Below are 13,904 nucleotides of genomic sequence, written 5' to 3'. Positions count from 1 at the left end.
TTGGATAACTACTTTGATGATTTCTCTCCCCAGGAAGAAAACCCTGAGAGTTAAGGGTTTTCTTCTGCTCATTCTATGAAGTGAGGGGAGGAATTATGGCAAATGAGTGCATGCTAGTCCAAACTGTTGCCCTTGTTTTCCGCAGCCCCCAACATTGTGGCCTTCCCTATTAGCACTTGTATTTAGCCATGACAGAAGCCAGTCCTTGGAGCAGCCCACACCCCACCCCCATCAGAATATTAGACATATGGTATATTTTTCTCTTTCCTTTCCAAGAAAGTAGCCAGGAGCTGATAATTTCTTTTAGATTGCACTGTGCTATGCCAGAAGAAGTGACCATGATGAGTGAGTACAACAAATTTTCTGCTGGTTTGTTGCAGCTGGTTTCGCACTCATCTGAGATACAGGAGCCTCTTAACTGGCTTATTGATTTCTCAGAAAGTAAATTTTTTCCATTTGTCATTTTTGAGTCAGTGGTTCCATGAAGGGAAGTAGGTCCTGAGGACTGCTATAGCTCCATCTTGCTGATGTCACTCCCCAGAAACCAGTTCAGTTTTAATTCTCCTTAAATTATAGATAAATGACAAGACCCATATGACAGGTAATTTAAATAATTATTGCTTGCTATATATGCTGATAATATTAAGAAGATGCCACAAGGTGGCCTATTCTAACTTGACCTTTCATAAACGATATCCCTGAAACCCCAAGATTCTATGTGCTGCTATTCAGTGTTTTTTTCTTTTTCATTTCACTCCAGGCATTTGCTTTCTGTGCTAGCTCCTTCTTACTTCTATCTAGGGTTTGACGTTGTCCTGTTGTTCTTCCTTCTTGTCTCCTCTCTCTCTTCCTCTTTTCTTTCATGTACTCTTACTTTCTTCTCGCCCTTGAGAGTCACCCTGCAACTATCTGACCTACATACAATTGGAAATCAAATGTCATAGCTACAATACCAATGAAAGAGCAGTGGAAGTTATCCCCAATGGACACATGAGAACTTCTGTAGTATATTTTTTGAGATCCCGAGTTTGTTTGAGATGTCTACATAGTTGGAATTTTAAATTAGGTGGCCATTTGTCAGATGCATTTTGATTGGCTTAAAATAAGATAACATCACTTATGATATGTTTGTTTGCAAACAACAGCTTAAACCACAAAGACACTTGTTATTTAATAATCTAGATAAATTATATCCCAGAGTTGGTTTAACATCTTGTGAAGTAAAACGGACTCAGTGTTTCTCCATACTTTCATATGTTTATTTGTCCTTAGGTTATTCATCACATAATTATAAAATGTCTACCTAAACTTTGGGTATCATATGCTCTCACAACTACTTCCATGCCAGGAAGAGGTGAAAGAGGCCCAGAAGAATCTTCTCCTGTTTCTGCTTTTGATTTACATCAGAAAGTAAAATCTTTCTTAGACACTTCAAAACAGAATTCACATTACTGGCTAAAACTTCCTGAAATGTCCACTTCCATACCAATCACTGGGGAAGGGAAAGAGGATTGATATTGTTGCTTTAGAAAAATCATGATTCATTTCTGAAGCTGGGTATGTTACTACTTGAACAAAGTTGGTATTCCTATAGTAATAATAAAGGGGGAATGGCATGTGTAGTTATCTAACCATGTTTACTTTGGAGTCATTTCCAAACTTGTATGGTCTTGAGTAGTCAAAAGTCCTTCTGTCACTCTAGCAGCAAACCTCACACTCAGGGAACAACCGCAGCCATAACTGGGTTCTAAGGATACCTCTTATTCATCTTTCATTCTCAATCTTCGCACTGGAATTTGTTCATGAATACTGGCTTTTCATCATGATCTTGAGATATGGAGAAAGACAGGTATTTCTTTGTATGTATGTGTGTGTGCTTGTGTGTGGGTGTCTGTTAATGTAACACTTTCTGTTGTTGTTCTTGAGCACTTCCTTTTAGAGAAGCCCTGTGCTAAACAGGGGACAAGATAGCCACAGTTGCTGCTCAGACAATACTCAGGGGCTCCCTGGCAAGGTGTTGCGGATCAAATACTAACAATGAAACAAGGTAGGCATTGTGACCTGTAGCCCAGCATGCTGTGCAAGAACACATCCCAGTACCTTGGGAATAATAGAAAGCTTCCCAGAGGAAGTCATGTTTAAATTGAGGCCTGAAGGAGAATTAGGAGTTGGTCAGGAAGCTCCACATCAACACTGTATGTGCAAAGGCTTAAAGGTCAGTGAAGCATGCTATGTTTAAGAATTTGAGAGAAATCAAATAAGGCTAGAGGGCACAGTTGAAAAGGAAAAGTCATAAAAGATGGGGCCACATCATGAAGGGCTTTTAATAATACCAAGGCATTTGGAATGTGTCCCCACTCCACAGCAGATAAAGATAGGTAGCATATAACCCCTGAAGTAAATGAAATACTGAGTAAAATGTGGATTGTAAGAAGAGAGGGAAAAGAGTCTGTATGCTCTCATCTATATTTATGGAATATGCCTTTTCCAGAACTGAGCAGCATATTAATTCCAGGTTGCTTTAACAGTGATCTGATTTATACCATTTGATGATTTGCAAAATGCCTGTGAGATGGAAGGTACAGAACATTCAGGATTTGAACGTTATTGTACTTCTAAAAATTATATTTATTTTCAGTATCTCACGATCTCAAATGCTGTAGAATAAAACAGACCTAATAATACAGTCAATCTTTGCTTAATGACTGGGATATATGCTGAGAAATGCAGCCTTAGGTGATTTCATCATTGTGCAAACATCATAGGGTATGCTTATACAAATCTAATGGTATAACCTACTACACACACTTAGGCTATAGGGTATAGCCAATTACTCCTAGGCTACACACCTGTACAGCATGTAACTGTACTGAACACTGTAGGCAATTATAACACAATGATAAGCATTTGTGTATCCAAACATATCTAAACATAGAGAATTACAGTAAAACATGATATTATAATCTTATGGGACCACCGTCGTAGATGCAGCCTGTCATTGACCAAAACGTCACTATGTGGTGCATGAATGTACTCTTAGGAAGTAAAAACAATACCAGTCGATGTTTCGAAGGGCTTTTAAATCCAGGAGAAGTTAATAAAATCAGATTGTACCCAACAAAATTTTGTGTTGTTGTTGTTGTTGCAAGTTAAAGAACCTAAGTCTAGTTTATGAAAAGAAGTAGACATTTGTCATAAGGATGCAAATATGTCTTACAGAGCCTAGAGTCAGTTCTATATCCAGCCACAGGAAGGGACAGTGATCAGGAAATGGAAAACTATCAGGGTCATGTCTGTGTGTTTTGGCATTTTTCCTGTCCTCATTTACTTATTTTATTCTCCATGTTTGTTCTCCCTGTGGACTGGGTTTCTCAATTCCCCGTGGATCGTATTCTACTATAAGTGATGGCAGGGATGAGTTGCCACTTTTGAATTTGTAGTATAAATTTTAAGAATAAGTATCTGAATTGCCCCAGGCCAGATGTCCACCCCTAGTATATTCAGTAAGGATCAGAATTACAGCATCACAGAGTGTGTCTGCAGGCCACCTACTCTTGTGTTTGCAGAGCAAGTCCCAACCAAAATGTATCAATCTAAGCTAGGAAGAAAATCCAAAAGTCTATTCCAACACTAACAAACTAAGACCAATCCTAATGATTGTACTACTAATTTAATTGAATTTAGTAGTTCAAAGTATGTATTTATACATACTTTAAATAAGCATACCTGCCTAAGAAATAACATATTTCTAATAATCCTTTTTATATATGAATTTTATTATTACCATAAAAGTGGCCATACTGAGTTAGTTTCCAATGGTGTCATTCCAAACAATAAACAAAAAGGCATTTTATGGGTGGACAGTCCCTTTTAATGAGCTTTTTTTTTTTTTTTTAATCTAAATGTTTTCTACTCCCGTTACTAGTTCACAAACTTGGCCAAGGCAATAATTTACCAATTATAAACCATCATGAGCTCTATGCAGGAGCTCACTTTTGTTCTAACCGAATACACTGTTCTTCAAAGATGCAAAAGACATTAAATGTTTTGTAAATAAACTCACTGGAGTGCAAGAATAATATTATATTGGAAAACATTAAACAACCTGAAAAAAAAAAAAGCAGATCATTTCCCAACCACAAATTGCAAGTTAAAAAAAATATTTAAGCCAATATTAAAACCTACTTTAAAGTAAGTACTGCCAGCACTTGAAGTGGTAAGATTTACAAAAACAGAAAGAAGAGAGTAAGCAACGTCAGCATTTCTTTGGCGATGTATAATACATTGGGAAGAATCCAGTTTTCAAGTTTTTGTTACTAAGCCTCGTTTGTGGCTACCTAGTTTAAAAGTGTGAACAGCCTGGCCCTGCCTCCTACAGGCCTCTCCTCTCTTCATAATTGATTGTCTGCATAGCATGTGAACAAACACACACCATGATAAAATGACAGCCTCTTCCTGTAAAGGAAAAGTTTCTGAGATCAGCTTATGGGGAAAAACAAAAACCAAAACAATGAAGCAATCCTATAGAAATCAAATATTGTTAAAACTTGAATTTGCTTCATTTTCACTCATTGTCCAAGTGGGCTTAGTGACATTTTATTTTCTTAATGAGGTATTTTATAACCTTTTTCTAATTCATTTTTCCTGACCAAGAAACCTCTTTCCATGACACTTAAAGAGTATGATTAAGCCTCCTTTATTATATGACTCACTAGTTCATGAATTCTGATAGTCTAGAGATTAAATCATGTCTCCTGAAGCATGCCAATAATATATGGTAGAATATAATTGTTTTAACTCCCTTAGGGAACTCTATTTTAATGGATTTAGAAAACATTGTTTGATTTACCTTATTGTTATATTAACATAGTACAAACTAATGCACAATAGTTACCTTAGAAAGTGCATATGTAATAAAAGAATCATGATAAGTAAGATAAAAGTAGCCTTCACTTTGTAATTAGTTTTCAGTACTTCATACCTCCTTTCTGAAAGATGCCTCAGTAGCAGCATTCACATTTGGGCCTTGACTTAAGGCCCAAATAATGCTTTTACACAACTGTCAATGCATGGTTTTTTTTATTTATATGGTTCATCTAAATCTGATGCCTATGAAAACATAACTCATCATTGAGTTCATCTAAATGTACCCATATATAATCATGGCTGCATTACATTACAGATGTAATCTGGAGATCTTTAGTACACTTAAGACTGAAAACAGCTTGAAGTGTGAGGTGTAACTTCATCCACACGAATCAGAGCAGAAATCAGTAGATGACATGGATAATATCACGAAAAATACTTTGGATAAACCCTCTCATTTCCATCAAAAGACACAATCTTTCAGGATTAAATTTAATCATCAGTGAGGCACATTTATGAGTAATTCATTTATTTTTATTTTTATTTTTTTTGAGGCGGAGTCTCGCTCTGTCACCTAGACTGGAGTGCAATGGTGTAATCTTGGCTCACTGCAACCTCCGCCTCCCAGGTTCAAGCAATTCTCTCACCTCAGCCTCCCGGGTAGCTGGGATTACAGGCACATGCCACCACACTTGGTTATTATTATTATTATTTTTTGTATTTTTAGTGGAGACCATTTTTCACCATGTTGGAACAGGCTGGTCTCAAACTCCTGACCTCAAGTGATCCACCCACCTTGGCCTCCTGAAGTGCTGGGATTACAGATGTGAGCCACCGTGCCTGGCCTAGTAATTCATTCTTAAATGGAGGTTTACAGATACAATTAAGAATTCTGCTTCTTTTTGTAAATAAATTGCTCTTGTTAAAAAGACTGAATATCCTTTCGTTAGGGTAACAATCCATGATTTTTCAAAGCTCTTTCAAATATAAATCTCAAGTCATATCACATGATGATGGCATTAAAGCTCAACTAGTTGCAAGGAAGAGATACTAAAACAAAAATCGTTGAGATGATATTAAAAGCTAAATTTGTTCTAGGATCACAGATACTACAAACTGTTTCTCTATTATCTGTAGTTGTAGCAGACTTTTAAAATGAATGCAGATATATATTAACATCCAGAAGTAGTTTATTGCTTGCCTTCTTTTGATATTAATATACTTTTAGAGGTTAGAAAAAAAAAGTGCATTGTGCTATTTTATTGTTAGAAGAAACTTTATCAGTCAACTTGACTGACCTTCCACCCAAGACAGAAAATCTCTAGTATAATGGCCCTTGTACAATGAATCGCTTAAACATCTGAAGTGTTTAGGAGGTTATATCATTCTTTTACTCTGTTCCATCATTTTGCAATACTTCTTATTTCTTCCCTATTGTAAGCTACAATTTTCTCCCCATTATTTCTACCCTTTTATCCTAATACAGTCCCACAAAACTGTTAATACGGTCCTTGTATCCTATATGCTCATAACCTATTGAATTTTTAGATTTACTTCAAATGGTGAGGTTTAAAATAAATCACAACCATATTTCTCAGACTTGATATGAAGACCATTGAAAAGAGAGATAATTATTAAGTTCAGGTGAATGCAAATCCTTAACTTATCAATTTCTACATTTCACTGAGTTCAAGGCAAAGAAAACATTCTGTTCTACGTATTGCATCATTTTTCATTCAAAATGCCAATAAATGCTTTCATAATTGGGCATTTTTATTTCACAAGCTAGACACACTCAGGTAAAATAAATTTTCCTTATTGTATTAGTGAAATGTAACAATTTATTGATCAATATAAATGAAATAAAATTTAGAATTTAGAACTTTGCTATAATGCATAGTAATGAGACTCCATCTCAGTAATCTATGAATTTCCATATCTAAATCCAAAGATTCTTAGATTTATAAGATACTTTGGAAGTTATTTTCTATCTTCCCATTTTACAGAAAAGCAAACCAATGCCTGGAAAATTAGGCATATTTTAAATGGTCTTACCTTAATTAATTGTAAAGAGAGGAATATAATGAAGTCTCCTGTCTTCTAAACAAGTGTATTTTTTTTTCACTGCATGGAAAATCCTGAACTTGGAAACTTACACTAAGTCAATAAAAATACTCACAAAAAACTATTCTACAATAATTATGCAATTATTTTTGCCTTTTTTGATGTGATCTTTTCAAGAGGAACATGTCATGTTAAGAAGTTTCTGAAATTAATTAAATTATAAAAATCTTTCTGATCTATAATAATGCATATAGAACACTTCAGGTTTTCAATAAATGTCACATAGCTTTATTTGGCCTTCATTATTCATGATCTAGTTACAATGAGCTAAGAACATAAGCCTTAATTCTGGGTTTGCTGATATTTTTAGAAGAATTACTAGCTTTGCAAATCCTTATGGGTAGATGTTATTTTTCACCATACTCCTTGCATTCATTAAAAAAATTGAAATAACTATTAAACTCTTTATGGTCTCACACAGCTTTCATTAATTCTAGTTTCTGTTTGAAAATCTGTATCTTTTCTCCATAATTCATCTTAGCTAGTTTCATAAAATAACTATAAATAGATGTAATACCTCTCTTACTAAGAAGATGAAGAAATTTCTCAGGTACTATCACAGTCGTGAAATCATTTTTTTGTTTTTAATTGTGTTGCAATTTTACATTTTATGATTATTTTAAGTGATTCTTCAATATGAAAATGGTTTCATATATTATAAATTCAAATAAAGATTTTAATGGGTAGTTTGCATAACTCCACCCATACTTATTAAAAAGCTCTTGAGCCATTTCCTTCTACTACCAAAATATCTGAAATTTCCTTCAACAAATACTTGGTTATGTATTGGTCTTATTAAATCTTTCTCAAAGCCTGATTAAATATTTAATTGGACTGATATTCCAAAAAATGAGAGAATGATTTCAATAAATAAAAGAGTTAGTAAACATCATTTAACAAATTTTTTTAAATCATAATTTTTAATTTCTTTTATTTTTAATTTGTGTGTATATATTTATGGGGTACATGAGATGTTTTCAAATAGGCATACAATGCTACAATTATAATAAGGGTGTAAAAAAAGTTCAAGCTAGGGAAACTATAACAGCAGAATAACAAATAGAGTTGCGTTATACCAGGCAGCCAGGGCAAGGCTGAAAACATGGGTAAAAACACAAATGAAAGTATTTCTCCAATCCCGTCTAAAAAATAAACACACTAACCAATCAAAAAACAAACAAACAAACAAAAAACAAACTCAAGAAACTATTCTTGAGTATAGATTGGCATCCAAACACTTGCCATTTCTCCATTTTTATTTTTATAGCAGATGTCTTGGAAAGAATTGTCAGTGTCAATGTCTTCAATTCCTCTCTTTCTATTCTCTGTTGAATTTGAATTCACTCTACTTACCTTCTGCATCTTTCTATTACTACACTAAAAGCACTTCCTTTAAGGTCATTAACGATCCCCATAATGTCAAATTTTATGGTTGACTGTCATTCTACATCTCACTTTACTTATCAGTAGCATTTGAGCTAATTACTCTTGTCTCCTTGACACATTTCAATCTCTTCACTACCTTAGATTTCTTCTTCCCCAGCCATTCTTCTCAATCTCCTTTCACATTTTCTTGTCTTTTCAACATTTATGATAGTACTCCATGTCCCGATTATTAGATATTTTCTCTAATTTATCTTATTTACCTACCTAGTGATCTCATCTGGGCTCACAGCTTTTGATACCAAGTATGTGCTCCATTTCCCCAAAATACATCGTCAACCCAGACTTCTCTAGAAAACTCCATTCTCGTACATTCTAGTTGACTTCTTTACTTGGCTATCGAATAGACATTCAAAACTTAAATATTTGAAAATAAAATTTTGGGCCAGGCACAGTGGGTCACACCTGTAATTCCAGAACTTTGGGAGTCTGAGAAGGGTGGATTGCTTGAGCTCAGGCAACATAGCGAGACCTCATCTCTACTAAAACTTGAACAACAACAACAACAACAAAATCACCTGAGCACATTGGTGCATGCCTGTAGTCCCAACTGCCTGGGAGGCTGAAGTAGGAAAACTGCTTCAGCCCAGGAGGTCAAAGCTGCATTGAGCCAAGATCGCGCAACTATACTACAGCCTGGAAAACAGAGCAAGACCTTATATCCAAAGAGAAGGGGAGGGGAGGGAAGCAGAGAGGATTTTGATATCTTAGGATTTTAGATTCTCCCAAATCTAAGTTTCCACTTGCTTAGGACAACTTTGGTGGCATCCTTGACTTTCTCTCCCACTCTTTTTATTACTTCTCACAATCCATTTTTCCACCAAATCTCTTGACTGTGTCTTCAAAACAAATAAAGATGTGATAGCTTGCACAATCTCCTTTGCTACCACTTTGATCTAAGCTATCAGGCTCTGTCCTACATCACTACAACACCTACAAAATATTTCCCTGCTTCCACTCTTTGCCCCAGTCTTAGTTCAGGTTTGCATAGAAGATTCTAAGAAAAATATTCAAGTAAAGGTAATTTATTTTGGAAGTGTTCCCAAGGAACACTATTGGAAAAATGGAGAAGTCAGGTCAAGTGGAGAGAAAATTAATAAAAATTATGTTAGTAAGCAAGATACTACTGTCAGAAACTTGAGCTCAATCCAGAGGGTGCCCTCTGGGTAATAGTGTAGAACACACATCTCGGAGCTCTTCCACCCAAGGAATATGAGAGCTGGGATATTCATCTATCAACTACCAGGAGCCATAGCTTGAGAGTGCTCCTTGTGAGTGCTCTGTGCCATTCCCAGCCTGCTGGATAGGTAAGCAGATTAGGCCCTCACAGCCCTTATGAGAGGGGATAGAAAAGCTCTCATGCAAGAACTCACCGAAGTTGGCAACTAGACTATTTAACAGACTTGTGTGTTAAATATTGAGCAGAGAAGGGTAAAATCAATATAAGATGTGATACACACCCTTAGAGACAATTTTCAATTCAGCAAGAGTAGTCCTGTTAAATGTAAGTCAGATCGTGTTACTTCTCTACTCAAACCCTTCTAATAGATCTCCATCTCATTTGGAGAGGAAAAAGAAAAACCCTAAGTACTTAAAATGACTTACAGTTTCTTACCAGAGATTCTTTTTGGTTTCCAAGTACATCTGTCTTTCGTGCCACTAATTTCTTACTGTTACTCATATACCTAAGGTATGCATCTACATCACGGCTTTTGCATTGGCTGTTACCTTTGTTGGAAATGTTCTTTCCTAAGATAACTGCATGGCATTCTCCCTTCCTTCTGAAAATTTTTGCTCAAATATCACCTTATCAGTGAGATGGTGACCATCCACTTGTAAAGTGAACCCATACCGGAACAGGCACTCCATAAGGAGAGGTGAACCTGGCTGAGCTTCTGGGTCAGGTGGGGACTTGGAGAACTTTTCTGTCTAGCTAAGGGATTGTAAATGCACCAATCAGCACTCTGTGTCTAGCTAAAGGTTTGTAAAAGCACCAATCAGCCCTCTGTCAAAACGGACCAATCAGCACTCTGTAAAACGGACCAATCAGCAGGATGTGGGTGGGGCCAAATAAGGGAATAAAAGCAGGCCACCCCAGGCAGCAGTAGCAGCAACTTGCTTGGGTTTGTTTACTGGATATGGAAGGTTTGTTCTTTTGCTGTTCGCAATAAATCTTGCTGCTGCTCACTCTTTGGGTCTACACTACTTTTATGAGCTGTAACACTCACTGCAAAGGTCTGCGGCTTCAGTGAGACCACGAACCCACCAAAAGGAATAAACTCTGACACATCTGAACATCTGAAGGAACAAACTCCGAACACAGCATCTTTAAGAGCTGTAGGACTCACCACCAGGGTCCACGGCTTCAGCGAGACCAAGAACCCACCAGAAAGAAACAATTCCAGACACAATGACACCTCTTCGATTTTACTTTTTTCCATAGGACTTAACTTCATCTAAAATTTTAATGTACATATTTTACTTACTACTTGTGTGTGTTTCTCAACCCCTAATGAAAGTGGTCTCCAGGAAGACAGGATTTGTTTTGTCTTTATTTTACCAACCCTGACTATAACATGGTGGGCCAACAGTATAAAAAAGATAGAAAGCAAACAAACAAAAACCCCAAACCATGGTTGCAATATTGAATGTCATCGATTAATAAGACAGAGATAAACTAATCAAGAAAAATAAGCTATTCTCTGAGCTTGGAGCTATGCTTGCTATTTGTCAAATGAGTTTTTATGTATAGAACTGAGTACAAATTCTATCCTTCAGAGAAATTTTATATATGCATTGATACATACTCCCTTTATTGAGTTTTGATAAAGTTTCAGCCACAGTTTTTCTCTGTATAGAGGCAAATTTAGAATGGGGTTCCTAATTATGTAGTTCTAATTTGATACAACAGTAAAACTGGAAGAACTCTGAATAATGAAAAGAGAATAGGCTTTTTAAAGAAGTGTTCTTACATTTTTTAAGGTAATGGAAACATATTCAAAACAATTTTGATGTGGAAGCAAATATTACACATAAAATTTGAGCTGCTGAAGCTTAAGTGGGATGTGTGTGTTGGGTGGCGGGGAGAGTTTTCCTCATACTACTTATCCCTGCCATGCTTTAAACTACCATATCAGATAAAAGTTTTTCCACAGGCCAGCTCCTGAAGATAGGCATTGCTATAGATTGTTTACTAACCTCCCCGTGGCTTCATTTGTTGAAACCTAATCCCTAATATCATGGTCTTTGGAGGTGGGCCCTTTGGGAAGGAACTGGTCATGAGAGCAGAGCCTTCATGAATGAGATTAATATTCTAAAAAAGAGACATCAGAGAACTCCTTTGCCCCTTCTATCATGTGAGGATGTGTGAGACAACAGATGTTTATCAATTAGGAAACAGACCCTCGCCAGACATCAAATTTGATCTTGGACTTCCGAGTCTCCAAAACAGTCAGAAACAAATTTCTGTTGTTCATCAGCCACCTAGTCTATGGTATTGTGTTAGAGCAGCCCAAACTGAGTAAGACAAGAATGTGTAAAACAAGATAATGAAGACTAAAATTTAGATCAAATATTCCATTGATGAAGGTCTATCACCTCCACAAAAGGGAACGTATTGTCTTTACAGGTAGTTGATAAATATTTTTCAATGTGCTTTAATTTCATGAGTGGATCGAGAGAATTTAGTAAGAATAGGTGGTGAAGAGACAAAATATATGTAGCTACCAAGTAGCATTTCTTGTCTGAAAAGCAAAAATTGAAATAAAAATATTTTATTAAGATCACCAAAGCTGTTTTAGAAACACAATTAACACATTATTTAATCTGAAAAGTTTTTTCTACTCTCTTCTTTCCAAATCTGAGAATCTATGAGCTCTCTTGTAACCTTGAACTTACCTCTATTGTGAGTGCAGGAACTTATGTTTAATGTTTCAATATCGTTGTATCTATAGCTTCTTTCTAAGAATATTACATTCTTAAAATTGCTTCTTAAATAACTTCCTTATTCAGATCCATGGTCAAGAAACATTTCAAAACCAACAAAAGCAGGTTTGTTAAAGCAGGTGTGTTAAATATGAGCAATGTGAATAGTTGTTAATAGTATATGCTTCTGACTTACTTTTTTTACTTGCTCTAAAATCTGAGTTTGTGGATGTAAATAATTTAGAAAACTAGGTCTTCTTGAAGTATAAAATATTTTAATTATCTTCTGGCTAAGCAAGAGGTTGAATATCAGTCATAGATTTATGCAAATTCCCCCCAAGCAATGCATATGTCACTGGCTAATTCATTCACACTCATGAAAATTAGTTTTGCTTAACCTTTTCCACCACTAGTAAATCAATGTAGCTATGTAAGAAAAAGGTTAATTTACATAGTATGCTTACCATTTAAAAATACATTTATAAATGAGCAAAAAGAATCACCAGAAAAAAAAAATCCCTTAGTTTGTTCCCATTGTAAATTAGAATTGCACTATTGCAATTTGCATTTAGAATTCCACAAAAATGTGTTTTTGAAGTGAATATATATGAGTATTTTAGATGTATGTTTTTCAAGCTTTCTGTACATGGTACTGTGGAAAGCTACCAGAATCATTAGCATGACTTAACACAAGCAGAGAAAAGAGAACAGCAAAGGTCTAAGTTTAAGTAGAATTTTACTAATTGTATTATTGATGCAGCTGGATAGAAAAGCACATTCTTGGACTACATGTGCTTCTCTGCCTAAAGCAGAGAAGGACAAATGGCAGCAAGGAAAAATAAAAGTATTTGATACATTTTCCCTGCCTACACTTAATCCAAAATACAAAAAAGCTTAAATGACCAAGGCAGGGGAAAAAAGATGTCTGTCCTCTAAAATCTGGGAAAACCTACCAAACAGGTCTACCTTAATTCCTACTCTCATCAGCTTAACTCTTTCTCTACCCATGAATGTGTGCAATATGGCAGCAAGCAGAGGAGATATGATTCTTAATTATGCAATTAAAAAATTCCATTCTCTGATAGGAAAGAGGAATTTGGATCCACAAAATCAATACATATATCAAAATCAAGACAATATTAGATAACAAAATATTAAACTACAATTGAATAATGACATAAATTACAAAATAACAACAAATAATTTCTAAATATCTAAACAGAATTAAAGAACATGCTGAAAGCTATTATACAAAATAAGATTTAGAGATTATATAATAATATTATATAAACTATATTGATTCTTTAATTGCAGACAAGAAGCATCAAAATTCTACTAATCGTCTTGTCAGGAATATCAATAATCAAAAATTAGTTTTTAATGTAGCGAATAAGACTAAGGTTATTGTAAAAAGATATATGGACTCATGGAAAAGTATTAGCAGGGCAGAAGAAGAAAGAACAGTAGATGCATTTATGAAGCAATTGATAGACTGAAAGACAACCATTAGTAGAATTACAATTGTGAGTCCCATCTTCTGAATCAGG

The 13,904-nt window shown here is 35.3% G+C and overlaps 1 protein-coding gene across 1 annotated transcript in view; it reads right to left on the bottom strand.

The window, feature by feature from the left end:
• The window catches only part of HCRTR2 (hypocretin receptor 2), an 82,377-nt gene extending 73,972 nt beyond the window's left edge, over positions 1-8,405 (bottom strand). The window contains exon 1 of the mRNA XM_050788848.1: positions 8,344-8,405. Within this exon, the coding sequence (XP_050644805.1) occupies positions 8,344-8,405 (62 nt within the window). The remainder of the gene's footprint in view (positions 1-8,343) is intronic.
• Between the last annotated feature and the right edge of the window lie 5,499 nt (positions 8,406-13,904).

Source organism: Macaca thibetana, chromosome 4 (assembly GCF_024542745.1).
Source record: "Macaca thibetana thibetana isolate TM-01 chromosome 4, ASM2454274v1, whole genome shotgun sequence".
NCBI lineage: Eukaryota > Metazoa > Chordata > Mammalia > Primates > Cercopithecidae > Macaca > Macaca thibetana.
The sequence above is the reverse complement of the archived record's forward strand: the minus strand, read 5'-3'. Positions and strand labels throughout refer to the sequence as shown.